At 41.5% G+C, this 26,904-nt stretch overlaps 1 protein-coding gene across 1 annotated transcript; it reads left to right on the plus strand.

Annotated features, from left to right (window-relative positions):
* The first annotated feature begins 3,531 nt into the window (after positions 1–3,531).
* Positions 3,532–26,441, plus strand: RNF146 (ring finger protein 146). The gene is made up of 2 exons (XM_063441168.1): positions 3,532–3,682; positions 24,413–26,441. The coding sequence occupies exon 2, from the start codon at positions 24,414–24,416 to the stop codon at positions 25,458–25,460; it is 1,047 nt and encodes a 348-aa protein (XP_063297238.1). The 5' UTR covers positions 3,532–3,682; position 24,413; the 3' UTR covers positions 25,461–26,441.
* The last annotated feature ends 463 nt before the right edge of the window (positions 26,442–26,904 follow it).

A 26,904-nucleotide genomic window follows, 5' to 3' on the forward strand; every position in this document is an offset into this window, starting at 1 on the left:
GTCGCAGGGGTCGCAGTTGCGACTGGGCCTGGACCACCAGGGGGCCTGGCCGCCCTGCGACCAGGTATGTACGCCAGTTTTCCAGCCTCTTCTCCTGGGGGGGCCCAGAAGCTGGCCACCTCAGGGCCCCCCGAGGCTGGCCCTGGTGTCACCAGGAGGGCGGGGTGGCGGTGCGCGCGAGGGACCATTCTCCCCTGAGCTCACTCTGCCCAGCTCCCTCGCGCGCACCGCACTAATGCCAGAGCCGGAATATGACGTCATTCCGGCTCCGGCATCAGTAAGCGGCGCGCGAGGGAGCTGAACAGGAGGATCAGTGCTCCCTCGCCGCCTGCAGGACCGTCCGCCGGGCAGCCCCACTGGTCCCCAGGGAATCCCCTCAGCACTCCCAAAGGTAGGGAGGCTGGGGGATTAAATTTAAAGAAAAAAAATATGAGTGTGTGTGAATATGTGTGTTAGTGTGTGTGTTAGTTGTGTGTTTGTGTGTGTCTGCTACTGTGTCAGTGAGTGTGTTAGTTTTTGTGTGTGTGTTAGTTGTGTGCGTCTGTTATTGAGTGTGTGTCTGCTAGTGAGGGTTACTGTGTGTGTCTGTTACTGAGTGTCTGTTAGTGTGTGTCTGTTAGTGAGTCTGTTTGGTGTCTGTTAGTAAGTGTGTGTTTGTCAGTGAGAGTGTATGTTTTGTAAATGAGTGTGTATGTCTGTCACTGAGTGTGTGTCTGTCAGTAAATGTGTGTGTCTGTTAGCTAGTGTGTATACGTCTGTTCGTGAGAGTGTGTGTGGTTAAAACTCCCTTCAGCACTTATCTTTCTCCAGCACCGGGCTCCCTTCGCGCTGGGGATCTCTCGGCCCTGATCCGCCTCTCAGCTCCCAATGCGCATGCGCGGTAAGAGCCGCGAGCGCATTCAAACTGCCCGTAGGAAAGCATTACTCAATGCTTTCCTATGGATGTCCAGCATCTTCTCACTGTGATTTTCACAGTGAGAATCGCGGAAGCGCCTGTCAGTGAGAACGCTACTAGAGGCTGGATTAACCCTCAGTGAAACATAGAAGTTTCTCTGAAACTGCCATTTTTTCAGCTGCAGGGTTAAAACTAGAGGGACCTGGCACCCAGACCACTTAATTGAGCCAAAGTGATCTGAGTGCCTATAGTGGTCCTTTAAGTGTATGTATCTGCATGCAGTGGCGTACATACCACGGTCGCAGGGGTCGCAGCCTTGCAACCAGGTGCCCGCTGCCATGTGTTGCGGCCCCAGTCCGCGCAGAGTAAGCGTGGGGGAGGGGGGGGCACCACTTGCTATTGGTCTCTATATTCAGGAGAAATCAAAGGCTAATAGATCCAGGGGGTGGGTTTACAGTTCCCACAGGAGAGAGAAGCAAGAAGCTATCTTGCAAGTGGCACCTAGAGTGCAACAGCTGCTGTGCCCACAAGGGATTAAGCAAGGGAATTTACTCAAATATATATATCCAGGGAAGCCCAGGGGTGACAATTGGAGGGGGTATTTTTGACTAATAGTTTTAATAACTCCTAATGCACATGCCCACCATCTTATTTAAAGTGCTCAGTCACTCTACAGCTGAGACCTGAGACTCTCATGTTGTGGCAAGTTGAAAAGTCATGAAGCTTTAAACTGTGGGAATATGGCTGTGACACTGAGGACTGATCTATTTCTGATTTCAGTATGTTTTAATGTATAATGATTGTAGATTCTGTTAACAATGTTAGCTACGTCTTACCATATTACCACTACATATATATTATATTACCAGCTTCAAAGGTAATAAGAAGTATATCAGTTTCCTGCTGCTTTAACCCTGTGTACACTGTGTGCTGAGATCTAATAGTGGGTCCGGAGTAGCTGACATAGATGGAGTCTATCAGTATATTGATGCTTTAACCATGTGCACTTGGGTGCTGAGAGCGAATGGAGTAGCTGACATGTTTCATAACAGCAGCAACATTTAACCCCTTAAGGACAGACAACGGATATATTCCGTCATGATTCCCTTTTATTCCAGAAGTTGTGTCCTTAAGGGGTTAATAGGGGGTTTAATAGGTTATAATAGCAGGAGTATTACTTAAGATGAGATCATATAAGGGAGAGCCAAGATAGGGCTACAAAGATAGAGAGAGCTGAAGCATTATACAGAGACATGTACAGTGTGGCCCATAGGTCCATACCCATCCATATATCTTATGTGTCCAGTCTGTGTGTTGGATGGGTAGGGACTTATGGGCCACCCTGTAGTGTGGGGATCTCTCTATAGCAGCTCTGTGTAATCCATCACAGTGATCCTGGCTGTGTGGGATAGTTATAGTATCTCCTTACTGTCCCCAGCTCTGTGTTTTTTCTCTGTATTTTACTCAGCTTTGCCTGTCCTATGGTCCTCTCTGCATTCAGCTTTATCTATTGTATGAGTATTTCTGTAGTCTACCCAGCTGTGTGTATTATTAAGTTATCTTTGTATTGTGCCCAGATCTGTGTAATATATATCTCTGTCTTTTCTCAGTTCGATATATGGTATGGCTATCTTTATATTGTACTCAGCTATATGTATTTTATCGATATTTTAACATGGCATATAACGTATTTTATTGTATGAGCCTCTCTGTACTGTATATGGAGGAATACAATTCTTGGAGATGAGTATGGCTCCCCACTACCTTAAAACTTCACCAGCTGACACTGCACACTAACAATATGGAGCTCATCGAAAAGAGGAACAGAGGGATTTGGGCCCACAATACGGTCTGTCCCTCCTAAATAGAGACACTTGGGAAGAATAGTTTGTCTACTTACAATTGGAGGATTGGAAATGAATCACCTGAGTTCAAGCCGGAGCTAAACACAGGGAGGAAGGGTGGCGCTGGATTAATTTTGGGGGCAGTACAGAATGCAGCATAGATTGGGGGGCTGTTAGCACATGCCAGTGTCCAGGATGAGATTCAATAAGAAATGAGATGCCATAATTTAATTTGTAAATATCAAGTGCCACAGCAGCAGGCAGCTTGCTCACTCTTTTCAAGCTGTCTGTTTTGCATGGTATGCAGTTGTTACATTGTGTTTACAAACATTCTGTAGAAACCATCAAACTCTCAGCAATGGCTGCAAATTAAACAGCTTGACCCTGCCATAGGGAATAAAATACACTATTTATTATTAACCAGAAACAGCTTTATGTTGGCTAGCCCTCACTCTCTGTCTGGCCATACATGTCGAGAAGCATGTAGCACCATTTATTAAGTGTTCTATGATAACTCTTTGTTACTGTCTCTCCATGCCCTCACTGCAGCCAGAGCCGCCATCTTTACTGTGGGCATTACTACGTCAATGGTCTTCAGTTCACTTGGCAGCCCGAGCAATTCTTGCATAGCCGCGAGCAGCGCAGTTATATGAACAGAGCTACAAAGAAAGCCATGAGCGTTTTCTTATTATCGGCACGGTTGATCTTGGTCTCCAAGAAAATGGTCGCTGTTATAGCAACCACGTCAAATTCTTTTTGTTGTTGTTATTGAGAACCTATCTTTGTCTCTGGTGTTTAGCACTGGAACAAGGACGCCGCGCGCTGACTTCACATCTGGTCACATGACGTAGTGACGCCGGAAGGTTCCGCCGGGGCCTCAATATCCGAGAAGCTTCATAGAGAACACCGGGGAGGAAGAGAGAAAAGGAGAGAGAGCGAGCTGGTGAGTGTCTCCGCGAGCAGGGCGATGGCCGCCCGGGTATGGTCTGTGGCTGTCACTCATTGTTACCGGGACCTGTCATGGCAGCCACAGAACGTCCATTTTATATCGGTGTCAACACGGAGAGAGGGGAATCGCCTTCAATGCCACACAATAACACAACACCCAGCAAACATGGTGTCACAGCCTGGGATCCCCTCCAGCACGGCACAACACAGCACAGCACAGGGTCTGACTGGGGAGCTCTGGATATAGAGAGATAGTGTGTGTGTGTATATATATATATATATATATATATATAGTGTGTGTGTGTATACTAATCGTGTATAGCTGGTTTGCTGACATCCTGTCTGTTACAGACTGCATTTAGTGTTCAGTCACCATTTGGGTGGCAGTAGGTTTGATCCACAGTAATGAAAGGTTTGCCCTCACTGACACCTTGCATGCTGACAGCATTGTGACAATAGTCTTATTGTTTCACAGCTGATGGTTTTTATATGTGTCCATCTTTAGTCAATTGCAATATAGAGCTCTTATCCACAGGGTTTAATGGATTGTATATGTGCTTGTATATATCTAATTTTTTTTTATAAATCAAATTACACACAACAAAAAGGCAATGGCAAAATACAGTAAAAAAAATATTTAGCATATTGGTGTTTTTATAAACTATTGTATGGCTTTGTCTTGTTTGTTGTGGGCTGGCTAATGACTGGAAATGGAAGTGAAACGCTGCACGAACAGACTCCAGGCACCATGACCACTTAAAGGAACACTATAGGGTCAGGAACACAAATGTGTATTTCTGACCCTATAGGTTTTATTTAATGCGTCTGCCATAGGAAAGCGTTGGCTTGGCTGACATTGTCAATTCTGATTATGTCAGCCAAGGAGGGGGTGGGAGGTGGAGCCAAACATCGTTCTGGCCAATCCGCATCTCCTCATAGAGATGCATTGAATCAGTCCATCTCTACAGGGAAAGTTCAGTGGAGACACTGAATGCCAGGAAGTGACTGCCACTGGAGGTGTCCCCAGGCAGCAATGTAAACGCATCTCTGAAAAGGCAGTCTTTACAAGGAAATGCCTGCAGGGACTGACTATAATCGCAAGAATAAGTACATTAAGCTATAGTTGTTCTGGTAACTATATAATGTTCCTTTAACCCCTTAAGGACCAAACTTCTGGAATAAAAGGGAATCATGACATGTCACACATGTCATGTGTCCTTAAGGGGTTAAAGTCACTGAACCTTAAAAAAAAGCCATGTTTCATTGAATTTTTAATACAATTGAATGAAATACATAAGACAAAGACTTTGTTCTATGCTAAGGGAAAATTTTGGCAAAAGACAGAGCTTTAATCTGCTTTCACTAGCAAATGTGCCATTTCCCTGCAGCAGTCAGTCACATATGAAACAAAACTCTTTTCTTATGATGCACAGCAGATTCCTCTGAGATCTGAGGAGGGTGTTGCAAAATCTTTTAAGAAATATGTATTTGTGGGTTGTGAAAAATTAAAATACACGTAGAGACTCTCACATCTTTAACCTGTAACTGGGCTCCACCATATTATCTTCCTTTTAATTATTACTAGCTCTCTCCTTTGCATCTGGCAGTCACCATAAAGAGGAGAAATGAAACTGTTTCTGCTTATCCTCTTCATTTGCCGCTTTTGTCCTAGCTTTTCCTTAAAAGGACTCTATAGACACCAGACAACTTCATCACAATGAAATAATCTGGGTGCCATGTCCCTCTACGTTTAACCCTGTAAGTGAAAACATTGGTGTGGTCTGCAGGAAGATCAATGTTTACATTGCAGGGTTTAACCCCTTCATAGCGGTCAGTGGTCCTGAACCATCATAGCGAAAAACGGGCTGCGGGAAGCGATCAAGGATCGCTCGCGCCGGTATAACACTGTAACTATCTGCCAGACATCCCAGGCAGATAGTAACAGCCAATTGCGGCGTATGAGCGAACCGCGATCGCTCACAATTGGCTGCTGTCAAAGTGGGTGTTACAAACACTCACTTTGACAGTGATCTCTGCCCCTCTCTCCTCTGTAGCGTTTTGAGAGGCGAGAGAGACATAGATCGTGATAGTTTGTTGCAGCAGTGTTCAGTGACCATCAGAAAGAATCAGTATTTTATTTAAAAAAAAAAATCACCTTCCCTGCCAGATCTGTTACAGCAGTGCATTTGTACTGTCTGTATTTTGTTTTTTTGCCCTTAAAGGGTTAAATTTGTTTTAAAAATCTGTGTCTTGGTCAGTCAGTTTCCTTCCCCCAAATCTCCATTAGATTTTTGTGACAGGAGTTAGTTTAGGGATTGCTGTTTAGTCTGTTTTAGTAAAAAAAAAAAAAAAATGTGTGTGTTTGTAATTTATTTTAGTCGTGTGTAAAACATGCAGCGTATGTATAACTTGCAGGAGGCATATGCCTTCTTGGCGTCAGACTCTGACGCCACTGACACTGCGTCAGATTTTGACCACGGTCAGTTTTCTGACACGTCAAGACGACATGTCATCTGTGTGTGAGCCGTCTGAAGAAAGAAGCTGTGCTTCCTCTGTTATGCCGAATGTGGAGGAGAACTGGGTACCTCCACAGTTAGCCGAGCCCAACGTCCCCCCTTTTTAGTGCCAACGCAGACATTAATGTTAATGTGGATGGCTTCTCCCCAATGCAGTATGTAGAACTATTTTTAGGGGATACCATCTGGGAGGAGATTGCTTCCCAGACTAACTTGTATGCTACCCAATTTATTGATAACGATCCAGGTAGCTATACAGTCAGGGAGCATGACTGGCATCCCACAGATGTCCCAGAGCTTAAAAAAAAATCTAGGCTCTTACAATGCTCATGGGGATTATAAAGAAGCCATCGATTCGCTCATACTGGAGCACCAACTCAATAATGTCTAGTCCAGTATTCTCCCAAACCATGCCTAAAGCCAGATACGAGTTACTGCTAAGATTTTTACATTTCAGTGACAATACCCTCTGTCACCCTAGAGATCACCCCTAATACGATAGGCTTCATAAAATACGCCCACTGCTAGACCATTTTCAGGACAAATTTTCAGATGTTTATACCCCCCAACAAAATTTATCCGTAGATGAATCGCTAATGAAATACAAAGGGAGATTAGGGTTCAGACAATACATCCCCTCAAAGCGCTCTAGGTATGGCATAAAACTGTGCAAGAGCGAAAGTGGATACATGTTTGCCTTTCGTGTATATGAGGGGAAAGATGGTCAACTGGACCCTCCAGGCTGTCCTGACTCCCTGGGGACAAGTGGGAAACTTGTATGGGACCTACTAAACCCCTTGTTTAATAAAGGTTGCAACCTTTATGTGGATAATTTTTATAGTAGTGTCCGTCTGTTTAAAATACTTTATGGTTTACAGACACTGGCCTGTGGCACTGCCAGAAAAAAATCCAAAGACTTTCCATGATCTCTCATAGAGGCAAAATTAAAAAAAGGCGAATGTAAAGCACTTCGCAAAGCTGAAGTGCTTACACTAAAATTTAGGGACAGGAAGGATGTCAACATGCTAACCACCATCCATGACGAACGCATGTCAGACGTCTCTGTCTGGGGCAGAGTAGAGTCCAAACCGGTTTGCATCAGGGTGTATAATAAGTACATGGGGGGGGGGGGGTGTTGATTTGGCTGATCAGCTGATGCAGCCATATCTTATTTTACGAAAAACCAAAGCATGGTATAAAAAGGTGGCTATCTATCTGATGCAAATAGCAACCCACAACTCATTTTTGCTTTTTAAAAAAAATAATCCAGGGAAAACCACCTTTCTCCAATTTCAGTTGAAAATAATTTCTTTAACAATTTATGGAGATGGACAAGTTCCAACAATGGTGCAAGCTGAGTCCAGGCACTTTATTTTTAGGTTACCGCCAACTGCAAAAAAAAAAAAAAAACCCAGAAACGTTGCTGGGTCCCGTTTTTAAAAACGGGAAAAGGACAGACACCCCTTTTCACTGTCCTGATTGCCCTTCGAAACCAGGACTGTGTGTAGGAACATGTTTCAAGCTGTACCACACAGAACAGTTGTAAGAAGTGTTCCTGAATTTTTATTTTTTGTTTCTTTGGAAAGCAGCCATTTTTTTTTGTTAGTCAGTTTCCTTCCCCCAAATCTCCAGTTAGATTCTATTTGCAGGAGTCAGTTTAAAGATTGCTGCTAAGTGTACATTTGCTACCTGCACATTTGGTCTAACAAGTTTTCTGTCAGTAACACATAACCAGCTGGCCAAAACCAGATGACGTGTGCATAAAAAAACAGAATTTAAAAATGACCACTACACTTTCTCTATTTTTTGGGGGGGGCAAAATGGTTGGGGGAAAGAAGTCAAAACACCCCATCTTCTATAACCTTTGATGTCTACTTTATAAAAATATATACTATATATACTTTCATGATGGTAACATTAACTGGGGGGTGTGCAAAAAAATATGTCAAACCGAAGATAGACCAAGCATACCTATATATCAAGTTGAAAAACTGACCTGTACAAGTTCAGATTGTTGCCTTTTGGCCCCCAAACAACCCAGCAACCCTATACATGGGGGGTCACTGTACTCGGGAGATGTTGCTGAACATATTGGGGTGTTGTTTGGCAGTGACATATAACAGGATCTGTTAATTCATGCCTAAAGTACAATGTGTGTGACAAAGAAACAAAAAAAGATTACTACCCAAAAGTTTGACAAAGGCTGGTGGTAGAATTCAATGCATGAAAAAGTGTTAAAATACCACCATTTAAAATACCCTGGGTTGTCTACTTTTCAAAAATATATGGTTTGATGGGGGTAAAATACATTGGCTCAAATGGGACATGGACACAGGTTGATTACATGTCAAAATTCCAAGTTGGGGAAACTGATAAGCGCACCTGCCAAACGTGGCCTTTTAGCCCCCAAAGAACCCGACAGCCCTATGCATGGGTGGTATCACTGTGCTCAGGAGATCTTGCTGAACACATATTGGGGTGTTGTTTGGCAGTGGCACATAACAGGATCTGTTAATTCATGCCTAAAGTACAATGTGTGTGGGGAAAAAAACAAAATTACTACCTCAATGTTTGACAAAGCCTGGTAGTAGAATTAGTGCATGGAAAGTGTTTAAATATCACCATGTGAAATACCCTAGGGTGTCTACTTTTCAAAAATAGATGGTTTGATGGGGGTAAAATACATTGGCCGGCTTCAAAAATGTCCCAAATAGGACTTGCATGCAGGTTGACTACATGTCAAAATTCCAAGCTGGGAAACTGATATGCGCACCTGTCAAATGTGGCCTTTTAGCCCTCAAACAACCCTACACACCTATACATAGGGGGTATCCCTGTACTTGAGAGATGTTGCTGAACACATATTGGGGTGTTGTTTGGCAGTGACATACTAACAGAATCTGTGAATTTATATCTGAATTGCAATGTATATGAAAAAAACTACCTATGCAAAGTTTGGCAAAGGTTTATGGTAAAATGGCTGCATATAAAGTATCAGAATAGTATTAGATGAATACCCTGGATTATCTAGTTTAAGAAAAATATATACATGTGGGGTGTTTTTTGGAGATTTATGACATAAGTGTTACAATGTCACTATTGATACATTTGAAAAATGTACATTTTGAAACAGCAATTTCTTACTTGTACTTATAGCCCTATAACTTGCAAATAAAAGCAAAAAAACACGTAAACATTGGGTGTTTTTAAACTCAGGACAAAATTTTGAATCTATTTAGCAGTTTGTTTCCTTCGATTTTGTAGATCAGTAAAAGATTTTTTTTAAGTAGAAGTCAAAAAACGTTTTGTTTTGTTGTTTACCATATTTTATTATTTTTTTTAAAATTAAATTATATGACATGATAAAAATAATAGTATGTAAAGAAAGCCCTTTTTGTCCTGAAAAAAACAATATATAATTTGTATCGGAACAGTAAATGAGAGAGCAGAAAATTACAGCTAAACACAAACACCACAAAAGTGTTAAAATAGCTCTGGTCCTTAACGTACAAACATTGCAAAAACAGTCCGGTCCTGAAGGGGTTAAATGCCTTTTAGTGGCTGTCACTCTGTCAACATAGCCACAGAGTCCATCTGATTGGCACCACACAGCATTTTGTAGAGTATTTGCACAATCCTCCCAATTCATCATATGGGAAAACATTTTTATGGCAGAGATCATCGATTATGATCATCTTGGTACAATGGTCTTTGCCTTCTTGGCTGAGTGCTGAAAAGTCAGTCAAACTCACCCTTCCAACCCTTTACATGGTGGGGGATATTGATACAGGTAACTATAACGTTATGAATACAAACATGTATTCTTATCACCATAGTGTTCTTTTAAAGGTTTCCTACAACTATCTTTACAAAATCTTGTATTTCATTGTAAAATGCCCTATTGAACATTGCTAATAGGCCACCCTTAAAAAGCAGCAAAGTTAGAGCTCTGGCATCAAAACCTTATTCGCGGTCTAGCTGGAGTAGAATAACTTGTTTTCGTGTTTTTTCATGATTTTAAATCAAGGTGGATATGATTGAAACCAAGCTACTTAAACCATCAGTAACACTGTTTAAATCATGATTTTTAATCTTAAAGGGACACTAAAGGCACCCAGACCACTTAATCTCATCCCTGTATTTTTGACCCTGTAGTGTAAAACATTGCTGTTCTGGAGATGGTGGGTTTTCACTATAGGGTCAAGAATATATGTTTGTGTTCCTGACCCTAAAGTGATTCTTTAACACCTTCAGGACGGAGTCAATTGTACACGTTCTGATCAAAACAAAACGTAAACAAAAACTGGAATTTGCGCTATATGTCTGTTCACCCGTAGTTCCCCTCTTTCATATTATATGCACCCACACTTATTATATATCATTTTGTTCAGGAGAAACAGGGCTTTAATCTATCATTAACTATTCATATATGGAACATAATTCATTCTAAATAAAAAAAAAAAAAAAAAAGTGAGAAAATAAGATTTTTTTTTTAAATTTGTATTTCCGTCTGCCATTTTAGCTGTGAATGTCATAATACTGTTTTTTACGGTTTTACTGCACAAAAATGCACATATTTGTAATCAGCGATGTCTCACGAGTACAACAGTATCCCCCATTAACAGGTTTTATGGTGTTTTGGAAAGTTACAGGGTTAAATATAGAACGTTCCATTTTCAAATAGAAATTTGCCAGATTGGTAATGTTACCTTTGAGACGGTGTGGTAGCCCAGGATTGAGAATTACCCCCATAATGGCATACCATTTGAAAAAGTAGACAACCAAAGGTATTGCAAGTGGGTTATGTCCAGTCTTTTTTAGTAGCCACTTAGTCACAAACACTGGCCAAAGTTAGCGTTCATATTTGTTTTTGTGTGAAAAAAGCAAAAAACGAATATTTGGCCAGTGTTTGTGACTAAGTGGCTACTAAGAAAGACTGGACATACCCCACTTGCAATACCTTGGGTTGTCTACTTTTGCAAATGGTATGCCATCATGGGGGTAATTCTCATTCCTGGGCTACCATACGCTCTCAAAGGCAACATAACCAATCTGGCAAATTTCAATGTCAAAAAAATGAAATGCAAGCCTTATATGTGACTCTCTAACTTTCCAAGACACCATGAAACCTGTACATGGGGGGTACTGTTATTCTCGGGAGACTTCACTAAACACAAATATTAGTGTTTTAAAACCGTAAAACATATTACAACAATAATATAGTCCATAAAAGTGCCGTTCGTTTGTAAAAAAAATGCAAAAAACGTCACTTTTACTTAAAATATCATTGTTGTAATACAATTTACCAATTTGAAACACTACTATGTGAGTTCAGTGAAGTCTCCCGAGTAAAACAGTACCCCCCATGTACAGGTTTTATGTTGTCTTGGCGAGTTACAGGGTCAAATATAGTGCATGCAAATTAAATTCTCTGCACTTTCTCCCTGTGTTGTCAGGTATGTCAATCAAATTTTAATTAATCAAATCAGCTAATTATGTTAAAAGATTACTTAAATATACTTGTAGAATTTTAATATATATGCATTTATAGGTATTTAAATTCTACGTGTATACTAATGTAATCTTTTATGTAATTATATGTATTTATCTATCTATATATATATATATATATATATCTATCTATATATATATATATATATATATATATATATGTCATTCTAAGTGTATTTTGTTACCAATATATATATATTATTTTTATTTATTTATTATTGCCATTTATATAGCGCCAACAGATTCCGTAGCGCTTTACAATATTATGAGAGGGGGATTTAACTATAAATAGGACAATTACAAATAAACTTACAGGAACAATAGGTTGAAGAGGACCCTGCTCAAACGAGCTTACATTCTATAGGAGGTGGGGTGTAAAACACATTAGGACAGGAATTTACACTCAAATAAGGTGGGCTGCCCTTTAGGAGAGGGCAAGAGACAGGTATGTGAGGTAAGGGTTAGTCTTGGAGGCCATAAGCTTTCCTAAAGAGATGGGTTTTAAGGCACTTCTTAAAAGATGCAAGACTAGGGGAGAGTCTGATGGCGGTAGGCAGGCTATTCCATAGGAAGGGAGCCGCCCGCGAGAAGTCCTGCAAGCGCGAGTTGGCCGTACGAGTGCGGACAACGGACAGGAGGTGGTCACGGGCAGAACGGAGAGACCGAGAAGGGACATACCTATGGATCTGTGAGGAGATATGAGGGGCTAGAGTTGTTCAGTGCTTTATAGGTGTGAGTTAGTACCTTGAATTGACTCCTATAGCATACAGGAAGCCAATGTAAGGACTGACAGAGGGGTGAGGTGTGAGAGAAACGACTAGAGAGGAAAATCAATCTAGCAGCAGCATTCATTACGGACTGTAAAGGTGCAGTACGGCTATTGGGAAGACCAATCAGGAGAGGGTTACAATAATCCATGCGGGAAATTACTAGAGCATGGACAAGCTCCTTGGTAGTATCTGGTGCAAGAAAGGGGCGGATGCGGGCTATGTTTTTAAGATGGAATCTACAGGATTTGGCAACATGCTGGATGTGAGGCTCAAAGGTGAGACCAGAGTCAAGTATGACGCCAAGACAGCGCGCTTGCAAGGATGGACTAATGTTGGTACCACAAACTTGGATATATATTAATAACAAAATACAGTTAGAATGAAATTACATATGGATATATAATTTATATTAAATTTTGTTTCAATATTTTATTTATTAATTTATTATTTTATTTATTATTGTAATTATACGTGTATATATATATATATATATATATATATATATATATATGTGTGTGTGTATATATCTATTATATATATATATATATATATATATATATATATATATAACGTCATTCTAAGTGTATTTTAATACTAATATATGTACTTATATTAGTATTAAAATACACTATGTATGACGTTAAATATATATAATAAACATATATATTATATTTATTTATATATATATATATATATACATATATATATTTATTTTATTTTATAACATGTTTAATTTTTTTTTTACACTACCTACCAGCAGGGGGACTGTCTAATATTTTAGACAGTCCCTCTGCTGGCAGATCCACAGCCAGCTATAAGGGGCCATGTGATCGCTCTTTGAGAGCGATCACATGGCCCCCGGGGGCCTGATTTGCCATGGGGGGGCTGCCTGGGCTGTGAGGCAGTCCTCCCGAAGCGGAGCGCCGGGAAGGTAAGTAACCCGGGCGCTCCAGGGCTTAAAGCCGTTACGGCGTTCTATGCCGTCGCAACGGCTTTAAAGCCCACTAAATGCGTGACGGCATAGAACGTCGTAACGGCGGGAAGGGGTTAAACCGTAATTTACCTCTTTCAGAATAATTCAATTTTATTCCAGAAGTTTGGTCCTTAAGGGGTTAAAGGGACACTATAGTAACCAGAACAACTACAGCTTATTGAATTTGTTCTGGTGAGTAGAATCATTACCTTCAGCCTTTTTGCTGTAAACACTGTCTTTTCAGAGAAAATGCAGTGTTTACATTACAGCCTAGTGGCCAAATATTAGTTTTTTGCTTTTTTCACACACAAAAAAAGCAAAAAACTAATATTTGGCTAGTGTTTGTGACTAAGCTACTAAAAAGGACTGGACATACCCCACTTGCAATACCTTGGGTTCCCTACTTTTGCAAATGGTATGCCATCATGGGGATAATTCTCATTCCTGGGAACATTACCATTAACTGGCAAATTTCAATGTGAAAAAAATGAAATGCAAGCCTTATATTTGACTCTCTAACTGTCCAAAACACCATACAACCTGTATTTTTTTAATATATATATATATATATATATATATATATATATATATATATATATATATATATATATATATAATATTTATTTTCATTTTTAAAAATACATATTTGCTTTCCTATGGACGCTGGCGTCTTCTCACTGTAAAAATCACAGTGAGAAGCTCGGAAGCGCCTCTAGCGGCTGTCAGTGAGACAGCCACTAGAGGCTGGATTAACCCTCAGTGTAAACCTAGCAGTTTCTCTGAAAGTGCTATGTTTACAGCAGGCAGGGTTAATCCTAGATGGACCTGGCACCCAGATCACTTCATTGAGCTGAAGTGGTCTGGGTGCCTATAGTGGCCCTTTAACTGTGAATGTCATAATACTATTTGCTTTTACTGCAATAAAATACACATATTTGTATTCAGCGATGTCTCACGTGTAAAACAGTACCCCTATGTAAAGGTTTTATGGTGTTTTCAAAAGTTACAGAGTAAAATCTAAAGCTTGTTTCAATTTTTTCACATTGAAATTCGCCAGATTGGTTATGTTGCCTTTGAGACCGTAGGGTAGCCCAGGAATGAAAATTACCCCAATGATGGCATACCATTTTTAATAGTAGACAACCCAAGGTATTGCAAATGGGGTATGTCCAGTATTTTTTAGTAGCCACTTTGTCACAAACACTGGACAAAATTGGCGTTCAAATTAGTTTTTTGCATTTTTCACACCCAAACAAATATTAACGCTAACTTTGGCTAGTGTTTGTGACATAGCAAATGTAGATGATGGTAGTGCACTCAATCCTTCGTCATGGAATTCAGGGTGCTCTAGTGATTAATCCCAGTACCAGAAAGGACCAAACATAGAATTTGAATATAAGAAATAATCCAGGCACTCCAGCAAATTCCAAAGCAGAGGCAATTTTTATTGGGACAAGGAACCAAAAAGCTTGACAAAGGCCCTAAGGGGTCAAAACGTTGCTTTTTGGTTCCTTGTATACACTTGGACTGTGTGTGTGTGTGTATATATATATATGGGGTTAAAGAGAAACCATAGTGCCATGTTAACAAATTTGTTTTCCTGGCACTATAGCTACTTATAGTGCCCCCTTGGTCGTGGTTAAAAACCCCTTCTGTCACTTACTTGCTTCCAGTGCCAATGTCTCTTTGCGCTGTTTCGGTCTCTCTATGCTCCACCCTCGCCGACATCAACCGGCTGGGGAGACCTAATGTGCATGCGTGAAAATGGCCACGCTTACATTATTTCCCCCATAGGAATGCATGTATAATGCTTTCCAATGGGCTTTCACATGACGCTTGATTTCGTCATGCATAGCGTGAGGACATCAGTCGACCAATTGTCTCCTAACGATCCAGAAGTACCTCTAGTTGCTGCTGGTAGACAGCCCATGGAGGTGGAGTTAACCCTCAAAGGTAATTATTGCAGTTTATCATACATTGCAATAATTATCTTTGCAGGGTTTAGGGACTTGGGACACTGCACCGAGAACACTTCAATGAACTGAACTGGTCTGGGTGCCTAAACTGTCTCTTTAATTCAAATTTTTTACAATTGGAATGTAGTTCAAGTTCCATATACTGTTGCATAGCCAAACTTTATGTATATATGTAGCTTTGTGTTGAAAGTAGTGTAGCAAGTGTCAGACCCAGTCATAAAGTCTTCAGTGAAAATAAAAGAATAAAACGACTTGCTAAGAATACCTTGGCTTCATTAATTACAGTTTGATAATAAATGCACAATGTTTATTTTTACTTTTCTGTACCTTTTAAACTTGTCAATTTAATTAACTATCTGACTTACCGTATTTTTCGCTCCATAAGACGCACTTTTTTCCCCTCAAAAGTGAGGGGAAATGTCTGTGCGTCTTATGGAGCGAATACTTACCTGTCTTGTAGCGTTGGCCGGCAGCACAGGGCGCACCGCGGTACTGGAACTTCAATTCCAGGTTCCGGTTTCCGGCGGGACTGAAAGGAAGTGCGCACTCAGCTCAGTGTGCACACTTCCTTTCAGTCCCGCCGGAAACCGGAACCTGGAATTGAAGTTACAGTACCGCGATGCGCCCTGTGCTGCCGGCCAACGCTACAAGACAGGTAAGTAATTATGGGACAAGGGGAGGGGGACAGTATGGGAGAGAAGAATATGGGAGGGGGGGGGGGGATGAAGTCTATGGGGAGGGGGGGGGAGAGAGATGAAGTCTATGGGGAGGGGGGGAGAGAGATGAAGTCTATGGGGAGGGGGGGAGAGAGATGAAGTCTATGGGGAGGGGGGGAGAGAGATGAAGTCTATGGGGAGGGGGGGAGAGAGATGAAGTCTATGGGGAGGGGGGGAGAGAGATGAAGTCTATGGGGAGGGGGGGAGAGAGATGAAGTCTATGGGGAGGGGGGGAGAGAGATGAAGTCTATGGGGAGGGGGGGAGAGAGATGAAGTCTATGGGGAGGGGGGGAGAGAGATGAAGTCTATGGGGAGGGGGGAGAGAGATGAAGTCTATGGGGAGGGGGGGAGAGAGATGAAGTCTATGGGGGGGAGAGAGATGAAGTCTATGGGGGGGAGAGAGATGAAGTCTATGGGGGGGAGAGAGATGAAGTCTATGGGGGGGAGAGAGATGAAGTCTATGGGGGGGGAGAGAGATGAAGTCTATGGGGGGGGGGAGAGAGATGAAGTCTATGGGGGGGGAGAGAGATGAAGTCTATGGGGGGGGAGAGAGATGAAGTCTATGGGGGGGGGAGAGAGATGAAGTCTATGGGGGGGGAGAGAGATGAAGTCTATGGGGGGGGGAGAGAGATGAAGTCTATGGGGGGGGAGAGAGATGAAGTCTATGGGGGGGGAGAGAGATGAAGTCTATGGGGGGGGAGAGAGATGAAGTCTATGGGGGGGGAGAGAGATGAAGTCTATGGGGGGGGGGAGAGAGATGAAGTCTATGGGGGGGGAGAGAGAGATGAAGTCTATGGGGGGGGGGAGAGAGATGAAGTCTATGGGGGGGGGGAGAGAGATGAAGTCTATGGGGGGGGGGAGAGAGATGAAGTCTATGGGGGGGGAGAGAGATGAAGTCTATGGGGGGGGAGAGAGATGAAGTCTATGGGGGGGGAGAGAGATGAAGTCTATGGGGGGGGGGAGAGAGATGAAGTCTATGGGGGGGGGGAGAGAGATGAAGTCTATGGGGGGGGGGAGAGAGATGAAGTCTATGGGGGGGGGGAGAGAGATGAAGTCTATGGGGGGGGGGGAGAGAGATGAAGTCTATGGGGGGGGGGAGAGAGATGAAGTCTATGGGGGGGGGGAGAGAGATGAAGTCTATGGGGGGGGGAGAGAGATGAAGTCTATGGGGGGGGGGGAGAGATGAAGTCTATGGGGGGGGGGGAGAGATGAAGTCTATGGGGGGGGGGGAGAGATGAAGTCTATGGGGGGGGGGGAGAGATGAAGTCTATGGGGGGGGGGGGAGAGATGAAGTCTATGGGGGGGGGGGGAGAGATGAAGTCTATGGGGGGGGGGGGAGAGATGAAGTCTATGGGGGGGGGGAGAGATGAAGTCTATGGGGGGGGGGGGAGAGATGAAGTCTATGGGGAGGGGGGGCACTATGGGACAGTTTGTTCAGAATATTTTTTTTCTGGGTTATTTCCTCTAAAAACTAGGTGCGTCTTATGGTGAGGTGCGTCTTATGGAGCGAAAAATACGGTAATTTTTACATTTTCCATCTGTGATCTGAGAGTAGCCCTTTAATAACTGTAATAACTGGACTCCTTCTGTTACTAAGGAGATTAAGATATATGCTGTTAAAACTTATTGAACCATGTAATTTTGCATGAAATCTTTGTTTGTCACTATGCAGTCCTAATCATTTCAAGGCAGTTTATTATCCAACTAACTTGTGTAAGTGTAATCTGTTCTATAGCTTCCTGTGACACTATTGCAAAATATGCAGACTTTATTTCCTGTTTTATACACTATTCTGCAAACAGGTCATGTACGTGCACAGTGATGTATAGCTAAACCAAGGCAATTACTACATGTAAAGCAGATTTAACTCTCAAATTTTGTGGACCACTTACCCCTTCACCCTTTTTTTTCATTGCTTAATATTCTAAACTGCACTTGAGCATTGTACATGATGCTAAGCCCTTAGTTTGGTGCAGTTGTTATGATGCATAGATTGCCTTTGTGTCATGCACTTTTATCATGTAAAAACATTAAAGGACCAATATAGTGCCAGGAAAACAAACTCGTTTTTATGGCACTATGTAGTCATTAGGTCCCCCCCACCCTCCTGGCCCCCCTCCCACTGGGCTGAAAGGGTTAAAACACCTTCAGCCACTTACCTTTCTCTAGTGCCGGGCTCCCTCGGCGCTGATGAACTCTTCTCCTCCTGCCGACGTCAGCGCCGAATGTGCATTCAAACCGCCCATAGGAAATCATTAATCAATGCTTTCCTATGGACGTCAGCATCTTCTCACTGTGATTTTCACAATGAGAATCGCGGAAGCGGCCTCTAGTGGCTCTCAGTGAGACAGCCACTAGAGGCTGGATTAACCCTCAGTGTAAACATAGCAGTTTCTCTGAAACTACTATGTTTTCAACTGCAGGGTTAAAACTAGAGGGACCTGGCACCCAGACCACTTCATTAAGCTGATGTGGTCTGGGTGCCTATAGTGGTCCTTTTAAGTAGCAGTTTGATCTAAAGAATGCAGACCACTAATAATGTGTAATAAAGGACCACTCCAAGTGCACAGTAGTAAAGGTGCCAGGAATACCCTGGCGCCCCTCCCTAGGGCTTAGCTTGAGAGCTCTTGGGTTGTCACTGCTGCATAATAGCTGGGACCAGTGGACCCCAGGTAAGAACATAACCTGTTGGCAAGTGGTGTGACTACCAGTCTGCTGCTGCTGGCTCTCTCCTTGATCTGCCTTCTTGGCTGATATAATCAGAAGTGTTGATCAAAAGCATATCACAATACTTTCCCATATGATTGGCTGAGACTGTCAAGGAGGTAGATCAGTGGCAGAGTCAACACAGCCCCAGTTAATCAGCATCTCATCATAGAGATGCATTTAAATCAATGCATCTCTATGAGGAAAATTCAGTGTTTCCATAGAGGGTGGAGACACTGCAGCACTGCACCAGGAAACATCTCTAGTAGCCATCTAAGGAGTGGCCACTGGAGGTGTCCCTAGGCTGTAATGTAAAGACTGCATTTTTTCTGAAAAGACAGTGTTTACTGCAAAAATCCTGAAGGTAATGATTATACTCAACAGAACAAATACAATAAGCTGTAGTTGTTCTAGTGACTGCAGTGTCCATTTAATTTGGATAGAGTTGTTATCGTGCCCAGAGAGTTTTAAGTGGAACAGTCACCTAAGATTTATGCACAACTCAATCACTAATAAAGTGTGTGGTTTTGGTTTTTTTAACCCCTTCACGACCTCTCCCTGCAAGTGTAAAATCAAAAAATAAATGTTAATGTTAGTAAAAATATAAATATATGATATATAGACATATATTATATCTATATAATATGTGTGTGTGTGTGTGTGTGTGTGTGTATATATATATATATATATATTTGTCATACTAAGTGTATTTTTATATTAATATAAAAATACACTTATAAAATTACACACGTGTGTGTGTGTGTGTGTGTGTGTGTGTGTGTGTGTGTGTGTGTGTGTATATATATATATATATATATATATATATATATATTATAAAATACAAATAAGTAAATTTAATTTTTTTTTTTTTAAATAATAAAAATTTAAAAAAATTATATACTTTTTTTGAATTTTTCATACACAAAACGCACTTTTACTGATGATATAATTGTTGTGATACTTTTTACTATTTTGAAACACTAATATTTGTGTTCAGCAAACTCTCCTGAGTATAACAGTACCCCCATGTACAGGTTTTATATAGCGTTTTTTAAAGTTACAGGGTCAAATAAAACGGTCAAATATTTTTACATTGAAATTTGACAGGTTGGTTACGTTGCCTTTTGAGAGCGTATGGTAGCCCAGGAATGAGAATTACCATTTGCAAAAGAAGACAACCAAAGGTATTGCAAATGGGGCATGTCCAGTCTTTTTTAGTAGCCACGTAGTCACAAACACTGGCCAAAATTAGCGTTCAGTTTAGTTTTTTTACTTTTTTCACACACAAACAAATATGAATGCTAACTTTGGCCAGTGTTTGTGACTAAACGGCTACTAAAAAAGACTGGACATACCCCATATTTAATACCCATCTACTTTAAAACAATATGTACATGTGGGGTGTGATTCAGAGATTTATGACAGATAATAGTGTTACAATGTCACTATTGATACATTTTAAAAAATATATATTTTGAAACCGCAATTTCCTATTTGTACTTATAGCCTTATAACTTGCAAAACAAAAGCACGTAAACACTGTTTTTAAACTCAGGACAAAATTTTGAATCTATTTAGCAGTTTTTTTTCATTAGCTTTAGTAGGTAAGTAAAAGATTTTTCAAGCAAAAGTCAAAAACATGTTTGTTTGTTTTTTCAGTTTTTTTTTTTTTGTAAATATGATGTTTATTGAGATGTTTTTCTTTTGCTTCCAATTGCAATATAACAACTATTTGGACTCGCAGGTGCCATACAGCACACATATTTTTCAGGTTACATGACATGTGAGAATTATTGCTGTATACCATGGCTGCCTGTGGTTTGTAGTTAGTTTATGTAAAGCCATAGTTTATCGGACTCGCAGGTCCTATTTCGTGTATACACTCATCACTTAATCATACATAAAGGCGCATGACTGCTATGAACAGTCGTCGGATATAGAGATGCCTTGAGGTCGTAAGCTTTGCTTTGTGTATTGGGATCCGTTCGGCTCCGCGTGTGGTGCCTACGCCTGCTTCTGTGGGAAGTCAAGTGTGAGCTTAGACTCGTAAGTCTCATAGGTGTCTGCGCTGTGCGTCGTTGTGGTTGGATATACTATGCGCTCGTTTAGGTTCGTTTAGGTCGTCAGTGGACTCCTAGAGGAGTGCGCTGAGTGTTCTGTCTGTCAACTTGTGGTTGTGAGCTGTGATTGCCGTTCCTGTGTGTGTTGTCTGTTTCAGTGTTTGTCTGGTGCGGTTATGACTCCGCGTGATGATTTGTATGTGTTTGTGGGTGTTTGTTACTATGTTGTGTCTCTCTCTCTCCTTCTGTGTATGATGGCAACTCCTGTATCTTCTCTGTGTGTCCCCATGCAGGTGAGTTCCCTGTGACGTCTACTCTCAGTGCGGTCGAGTGCAAGGATGTTCTCTCATGGTGTTAGCCCTGGGGCAATATAGGGAGGTCGGAGGGGGCTATGGTAGGGAGGAGGGGGGAAAATGGGAGGGGGAGTATATCTGCCTTCCCCCTCGGTGCACTCGGGCCCGCCCACCATCGACAGTCACCCCGTCTCCCGTCCCGAAGTTTATCGTCGTTCAACTGCGCTCACGTGCTGTGCAAAATCCATGGTGTCCACCGTTCCACGTGTTTGTCGCTTCTCCCTTGGGATTCTGCTATTTTTGCCTCTGCTGTCCTGATATCTTCCACCCTGCGTGTCCATTCTTCTATCGTGGGTGGGTGTTCCTGTTTCCAGTGTAGAGGGATCAGGGACTTGGCCGCGTTTAGTAAGTGCCTCTGTATCGACCTCCTGTAGGAGGGTATCGGCCGTTCTGTGTGATGTAGAAGGGCGGCAGCCATTGTCAAGTCTGTAGGTTCGTCAAGAATTCGCTTGATTTCCTGGTGTATGTCCTCCCAGTAAGGTTTTATTTTGGTGCAGTCCCACCAGATGTGTCGTAGGGTGCCGGGTTCCTCCCCGCATCTCCAGCAAGTGTTTGGTATTGTCGGGTTGTATCGGTTGATCAAGGACGGTGTATGATACCAGTGTGTCAGGAGCTTATAATTAACCTACTTGTAGTGGGAACTGGAGGCACTTTTGTGCTGTAGGGTTAGTATCTTCCCCCATTGTTCGTCTGTAAAGGTCTCCTCCGTCCAATCTTCCCATTGTCTCTTGTATATGTTGTTGGCAGTACGGTGTGACGTCAGTAGGTTTTGATACAATACGGAGACCCTACCCTCCAAGTCTGGTGTCTGTGTGCATAGGTTTTCGTACCACGTCAGGTCCCTGTGTACCTTGCTTCTGTGAGGCATGTTGTGGTAGTAGTGTTTAAGCTGGATGTAGTGGAAGTGATGCATTAGCGTGGGTGTTTCATCTCCTGAAACTTCCCTCAATGGTTGGATCCCCGTATTGTTCAGGACTTTGTGGATCGGTATGTATTCCTCCCGGACCCTCGTTGGCCAGGCGGTCGGTGGTAGGCTGTCTCCTAGGTTTGGATTAGACGTGATGGGAATCAAGGGGCTAGGTTTGGGCGAGATCCGCTGTTCTTTTCTTATCGTGGACCAGTGCGTTAGGGTGTGCGTGAGAGGAGAGTCTTCCCCGAGGAGCGTCCGAGCGTCCCTTTCATTGTGCCACACCAGGGTGTGCAGTTTTTTGTCCGCAGCGTCTCTCCACAGCTGGACCCACCTTTTGTGTTGTGTATCCACGTGGAGTTCTTTAAGTCTCTGTAAAACCGTTGCCTGGTTGTATCTTTTGATGTTGGGTAGGGCTAGCCCGCCCCAGCTCCTCGGAAGGCAGAGTTTGTCGTAGCCAATCCGATCCCTTTCCCCTTTCCAAACATATTGTAGGAATGCTGTTTTGAGCGTCGTGAAGAACGTGTGTGGGATTGTTTGTGGCGCCGTGTGTAGGACGTACAGAATCTGTGGCAAGATGTTCATCTTTAAGACCGCTATTCTTCCGATCCAGGATATGTGGGGGAAATTCCACCGTTTGAGGTCTTCTATGATGTATGTCAGAAGTGTTTTTTTTTTTCAGTTTTTCACCATATTTTTTATTTTTATTTTTTTTAACCCCTTAAGGACACCTGACATGTCATGATTCCCTTTTATTCCACAAGTTTGGTCCTTAAGGGGTTAAAGTAAATTATATGACATGATTCAAATAATGGAATGTAAAGAAAACCCTTTTTGTCCAGAAAAAAAACAATGTATAACTTGTATGGGAACAGTAAATGAGAGGAAAATTACAGCTAAACACAAACACCACAAAAGTGTTAAAAGAGCCCTGGTCCTTAACGTACAACATCGTAAAAACAGGCTGGTCCTGAAGGAGTTAAAGGACTGCACCAGAATGTTAGCACTTGCAGCTGAAGCATTATTGAGCAGTGACATGGCTCTAAACAGGGAAGTGCTGCAGAGGTAAGTTTTTTTTTTTTTTGCACTTGTCTCTGCTGCACTTTTCCCTGTAAGCTGATTTCAAATAGAAATTGTCACTTATAAAATGCCTTTAAATAGGGTACTCCTCAGCCATAAACAGTTCAGCAAGCTAAAGTTCCTTATGGGTATTGAGGGGTATTGAGTTTTTAATGATATTAAATAAACAATAAGTGGATTACAATACTCTAAATATATATATTTTTTTCTTCATTTGGGGAATGATTACCGTTATATAAAGTAATATGTATTTGTATCGTCTCCCCGTATATGCATTTTAGCTGCCATTAGTGATATGTAGCTTAATGTTGCAATTGCACTTGGCTACATATTTACTCCTCAGAATGGCAATTTGTAGTGTGTGTTTTTCCTCAAAGGGATGGCAGAAAATGTCATTTTAACAGATTTTTTTTTTTTTTTTTTTTTTTAACATGACCCAGTGTAAAAGGTTTCTATCTGAGTGATATTCTCATCTAAATTAGCTGTAGTAAGTGTTAGACATTTTCTTCAAATATCAGACAGTGTTTTCTGTTTTTCTTTGTGGATGTGTTCATCTCAAAATTGCATTAAATGCTTTTCAAACCTCTACAGATGTAAATGAAAGATTAGAATATTGAAAAGCACTTTGATCATAGTCTAATTTTGTAATTCTTTATTTAACAAACTAGATGCTTTAATAAAAGGGTTACATTTGCCTGACTTATTAGTGTGCGGTTGTGTGAATGTATGTATATGTGTGGAAAGTGGGTGGGTGCGTGAAATGTGGCAATTGAGTACAGGATGTGTGTATGTATATGTGTGTGTGTAGGTAGTGTAAATGTAGGTATGTGTGTTTATGTAGATGTGTATGGAAGGGCTGTGTGTGAATGTCTGTGTGGAGCCAGAGAGTACACAACTGTATTTTTTTTTTACCATTCTCATGTACCCGGTCAGCTGGCTCCATATGGGAAACGACTTGGATAGGGCTATTAATATATGCTTTAGAACATCACACCACATAGCACCTATTAATGCTTCTGGGTGGCAAACGTTTGTTTACCAATTTGTGTAATTGCATTTCAAATACAATTTATATATATCATTAATAATTTATTTTGTAGTAGTTCATTATTTACCATTGCTTATTGCAATAATATTTTATCTTGACTCTTTTGCAGGATGGCTGGTTGTGGTGAAGTTAGCCACTCTACAAACATGCTGCCCACAAATAAGAAACTGGGCGAGCCCTGTTCCAGTGGCGCACCCTCTCTTACAGTGCCTGAGTGTGCTATCTGCTTACAGACCTGCGTTCACCCAGTCAGTCTTCCTTGCAAACACATATTCTGCTATCTGTGTGTAAAGGGGGCTTCATGGCTTGGAAGACGTTGTGCGCTGTGCAGGCAAGAAATCCCAGAGGACTTCATGGAGAAGCCAACATTGTTGTCCCCAGAGGAACTGAAGTCTGCTAGTCGAGGAAATGGGGAATATGCCTGGTATTATGAGGGCAGAAATGGGTGGTGGCAATATGACGAGAGGACAAGCAGGGAGCTTGAAGATGCATTTACAAAAGGCAAAAAAAACACAGAGATGCTGATTGCTGGCTTTCTTTATGTCGCAGACTTTGAAAACATGGTACAGTATAGACGCAATGAACATGGACGCCGTAGAAAAATGAAAAGAGACATTGTAGACATGCCAAAGAAAGGTGTTGCTGGGTTGCGGCTAGACTGTGATGCAGCCAATGTTAATGCAGCACGAGAGAGCTCAGCTGATGGTGCAGACAATCTCGCTGCACTTGGAGCTACGTCAGGCCAGCCCACTGCAGTGTTACCTGTAAGGCCACTTACATCCTTGGGTGGTCAGCCTACAAGTCCACTTCTACCACATACTGATGGAAATACTCAACTGGAGAACTCCTTTTCACAACTTCAAATTGGAGATGTATCTGGAAGAAATAATATTGGGGAAGGTGAGGAGGGCCTTCCACTACCTGGTGTCAGGGTGCCAGTTCCTGATGCTGCAGTGGATGACCCTGAATCAGATGAGAACAGTGACCAAGATGTTTCTTCTCTGCGATTGAATGCATTTGGTGTGCCACAGAGACTTTCATTAATAGGTGCTACTCAACCCTCCACAGACCATACATCTGCAGGAGCTCTGGGTGCACAAAATGTAAGCGTGAGATCCAGACGGCCTGATGGACAATGCACAGTGACCGAGGTCTAAACACTGGTCTACAGAGAGAAAGAAAGTCCACTTTTAATGATCTTTGTAGACCTGAGTTGCTTTAGAATTGAGCTCTGATACAGTAGCTATTTGGGTTAATAAAATGATTTAAGAAAAATACTGACCATTAACATGAAGTAAACTTTGTTTTTAATCTGGAAGATCTATTTATAAGTAAAGCATTAAAAGAACTGAGGTGGTTAAACAATTGAGTGCTGAAAGGGCCTCATGATGGTTAATTTCTAAGCTGGGCTACATCAAACTTTATAGGTCAATTGAGAGTATAGGTTCAATGTTTCTTCTGGTTTAGCCATGCTTGGTAAATGTAACCTCATATCCCCCTCCCCCCAAAAAACAGCTGTAGTTGTAATTGTTGGTTTTAGCAAGAAAGAACATATTTTAAGGACTCCCAATTTCTGCTTACTTGCACTATTTATTACATTTGTGTCCATATGCAAAAAGAACAGTAATGCGATTACTAGATTGATCACATTATCCATCCCCTTTCTTTCATACTGTGAAGTAAGAGACATGTACAGTCTTCCCTCTATCAGCTGCAATTTAATTGAGATCATTTCAACACTACAAGAGTTAAACTTCTCGTACCACTCCATCTCTACCTGTCATTCATGTATGTCTGTTTATCTGTCCTGGCTTCTTAATGCGAAGTTGTTAATATGACTAACAAACTTCCATATTAAATCTATTCTAACGGACTGTTCATTATAACAGGAAAAAAAAAAAAAAACACTTTCTTCCAACTCTGTTGTATAACTTTATCTTCTCTCATTGTGTAGCTTGATGTGTTTCATGAGCATTTGCCACTGTGTGATTGTTAAATTTACTCCTTCGGTGATAGAGGACCAGTACAACTAATTTAAAGGACCTCATTACCATTGAAGCTCTGGTGTATTTCAGTCTCTTCTGCATGGGTTTGAATGCAAGAAAGAATGTAAAAAAAATATAAAAAAATGTACAAAATACAGGAGTTCAGTAAATATATAATTTAATATGAGATGTAGTTGTAAGTTTGACGTAAAGGTTGTGGTTTGATAGGCAAATGGTATACCATTAAGATCCAATTCCAGCATCTTGTGTATAAAGAGCTAATATTGTTCTGTTGGAAATTTTTTCACCTCCTCTCCTTAGACTTTGCTGTCATGTCTGTACTTAGGATTTCACTTCAAGTTGTCTTGTTTTTGTTACAAGATTTGTAATTTAATAAAGACTACATTTTATCAGCAACAAAACTAAACTATGATGTATTTTTTTTTCCCCACTCAAACAAAATCACACTTGCATAAAAAAAAAACAGCATGTGCCAGTCATGTTTGTTTTTGGTTTTCTTTTGTTGGATGTGTCCTGTTATAAATATGTTTTTGTGTACAAATTGGAATTGTTGTTTGTTACGGTTTCTGTAGTACAGGGCATAACATTTCAAGTC

The sequence above is a fragment of the Pelobates fuscus genome, chromosome 2 (assembly GCF_036172605.1).
Source record: "Pelobates fuscus isolate aPelFus1 chromosome 2, aPelFus1.pri, whole genome shotgun sequence".
NCBI classification, from domain to species: domain Eukaryota; kingdom Metazoa; phylum Chordata; class Amphibia; order Anura; family Pelobatidae; genus Pelobates; species Pelobates fuscus.

Excerpts from the sequence above, each read along its gene's own strand:
- RNF146 (XM_063441168.1), top strand. The coding sequence starts at position 24,414 with ATGGCTGGTTGTGGTGAAGTTAGCCACTCTACAAACATGCTGCCCACA.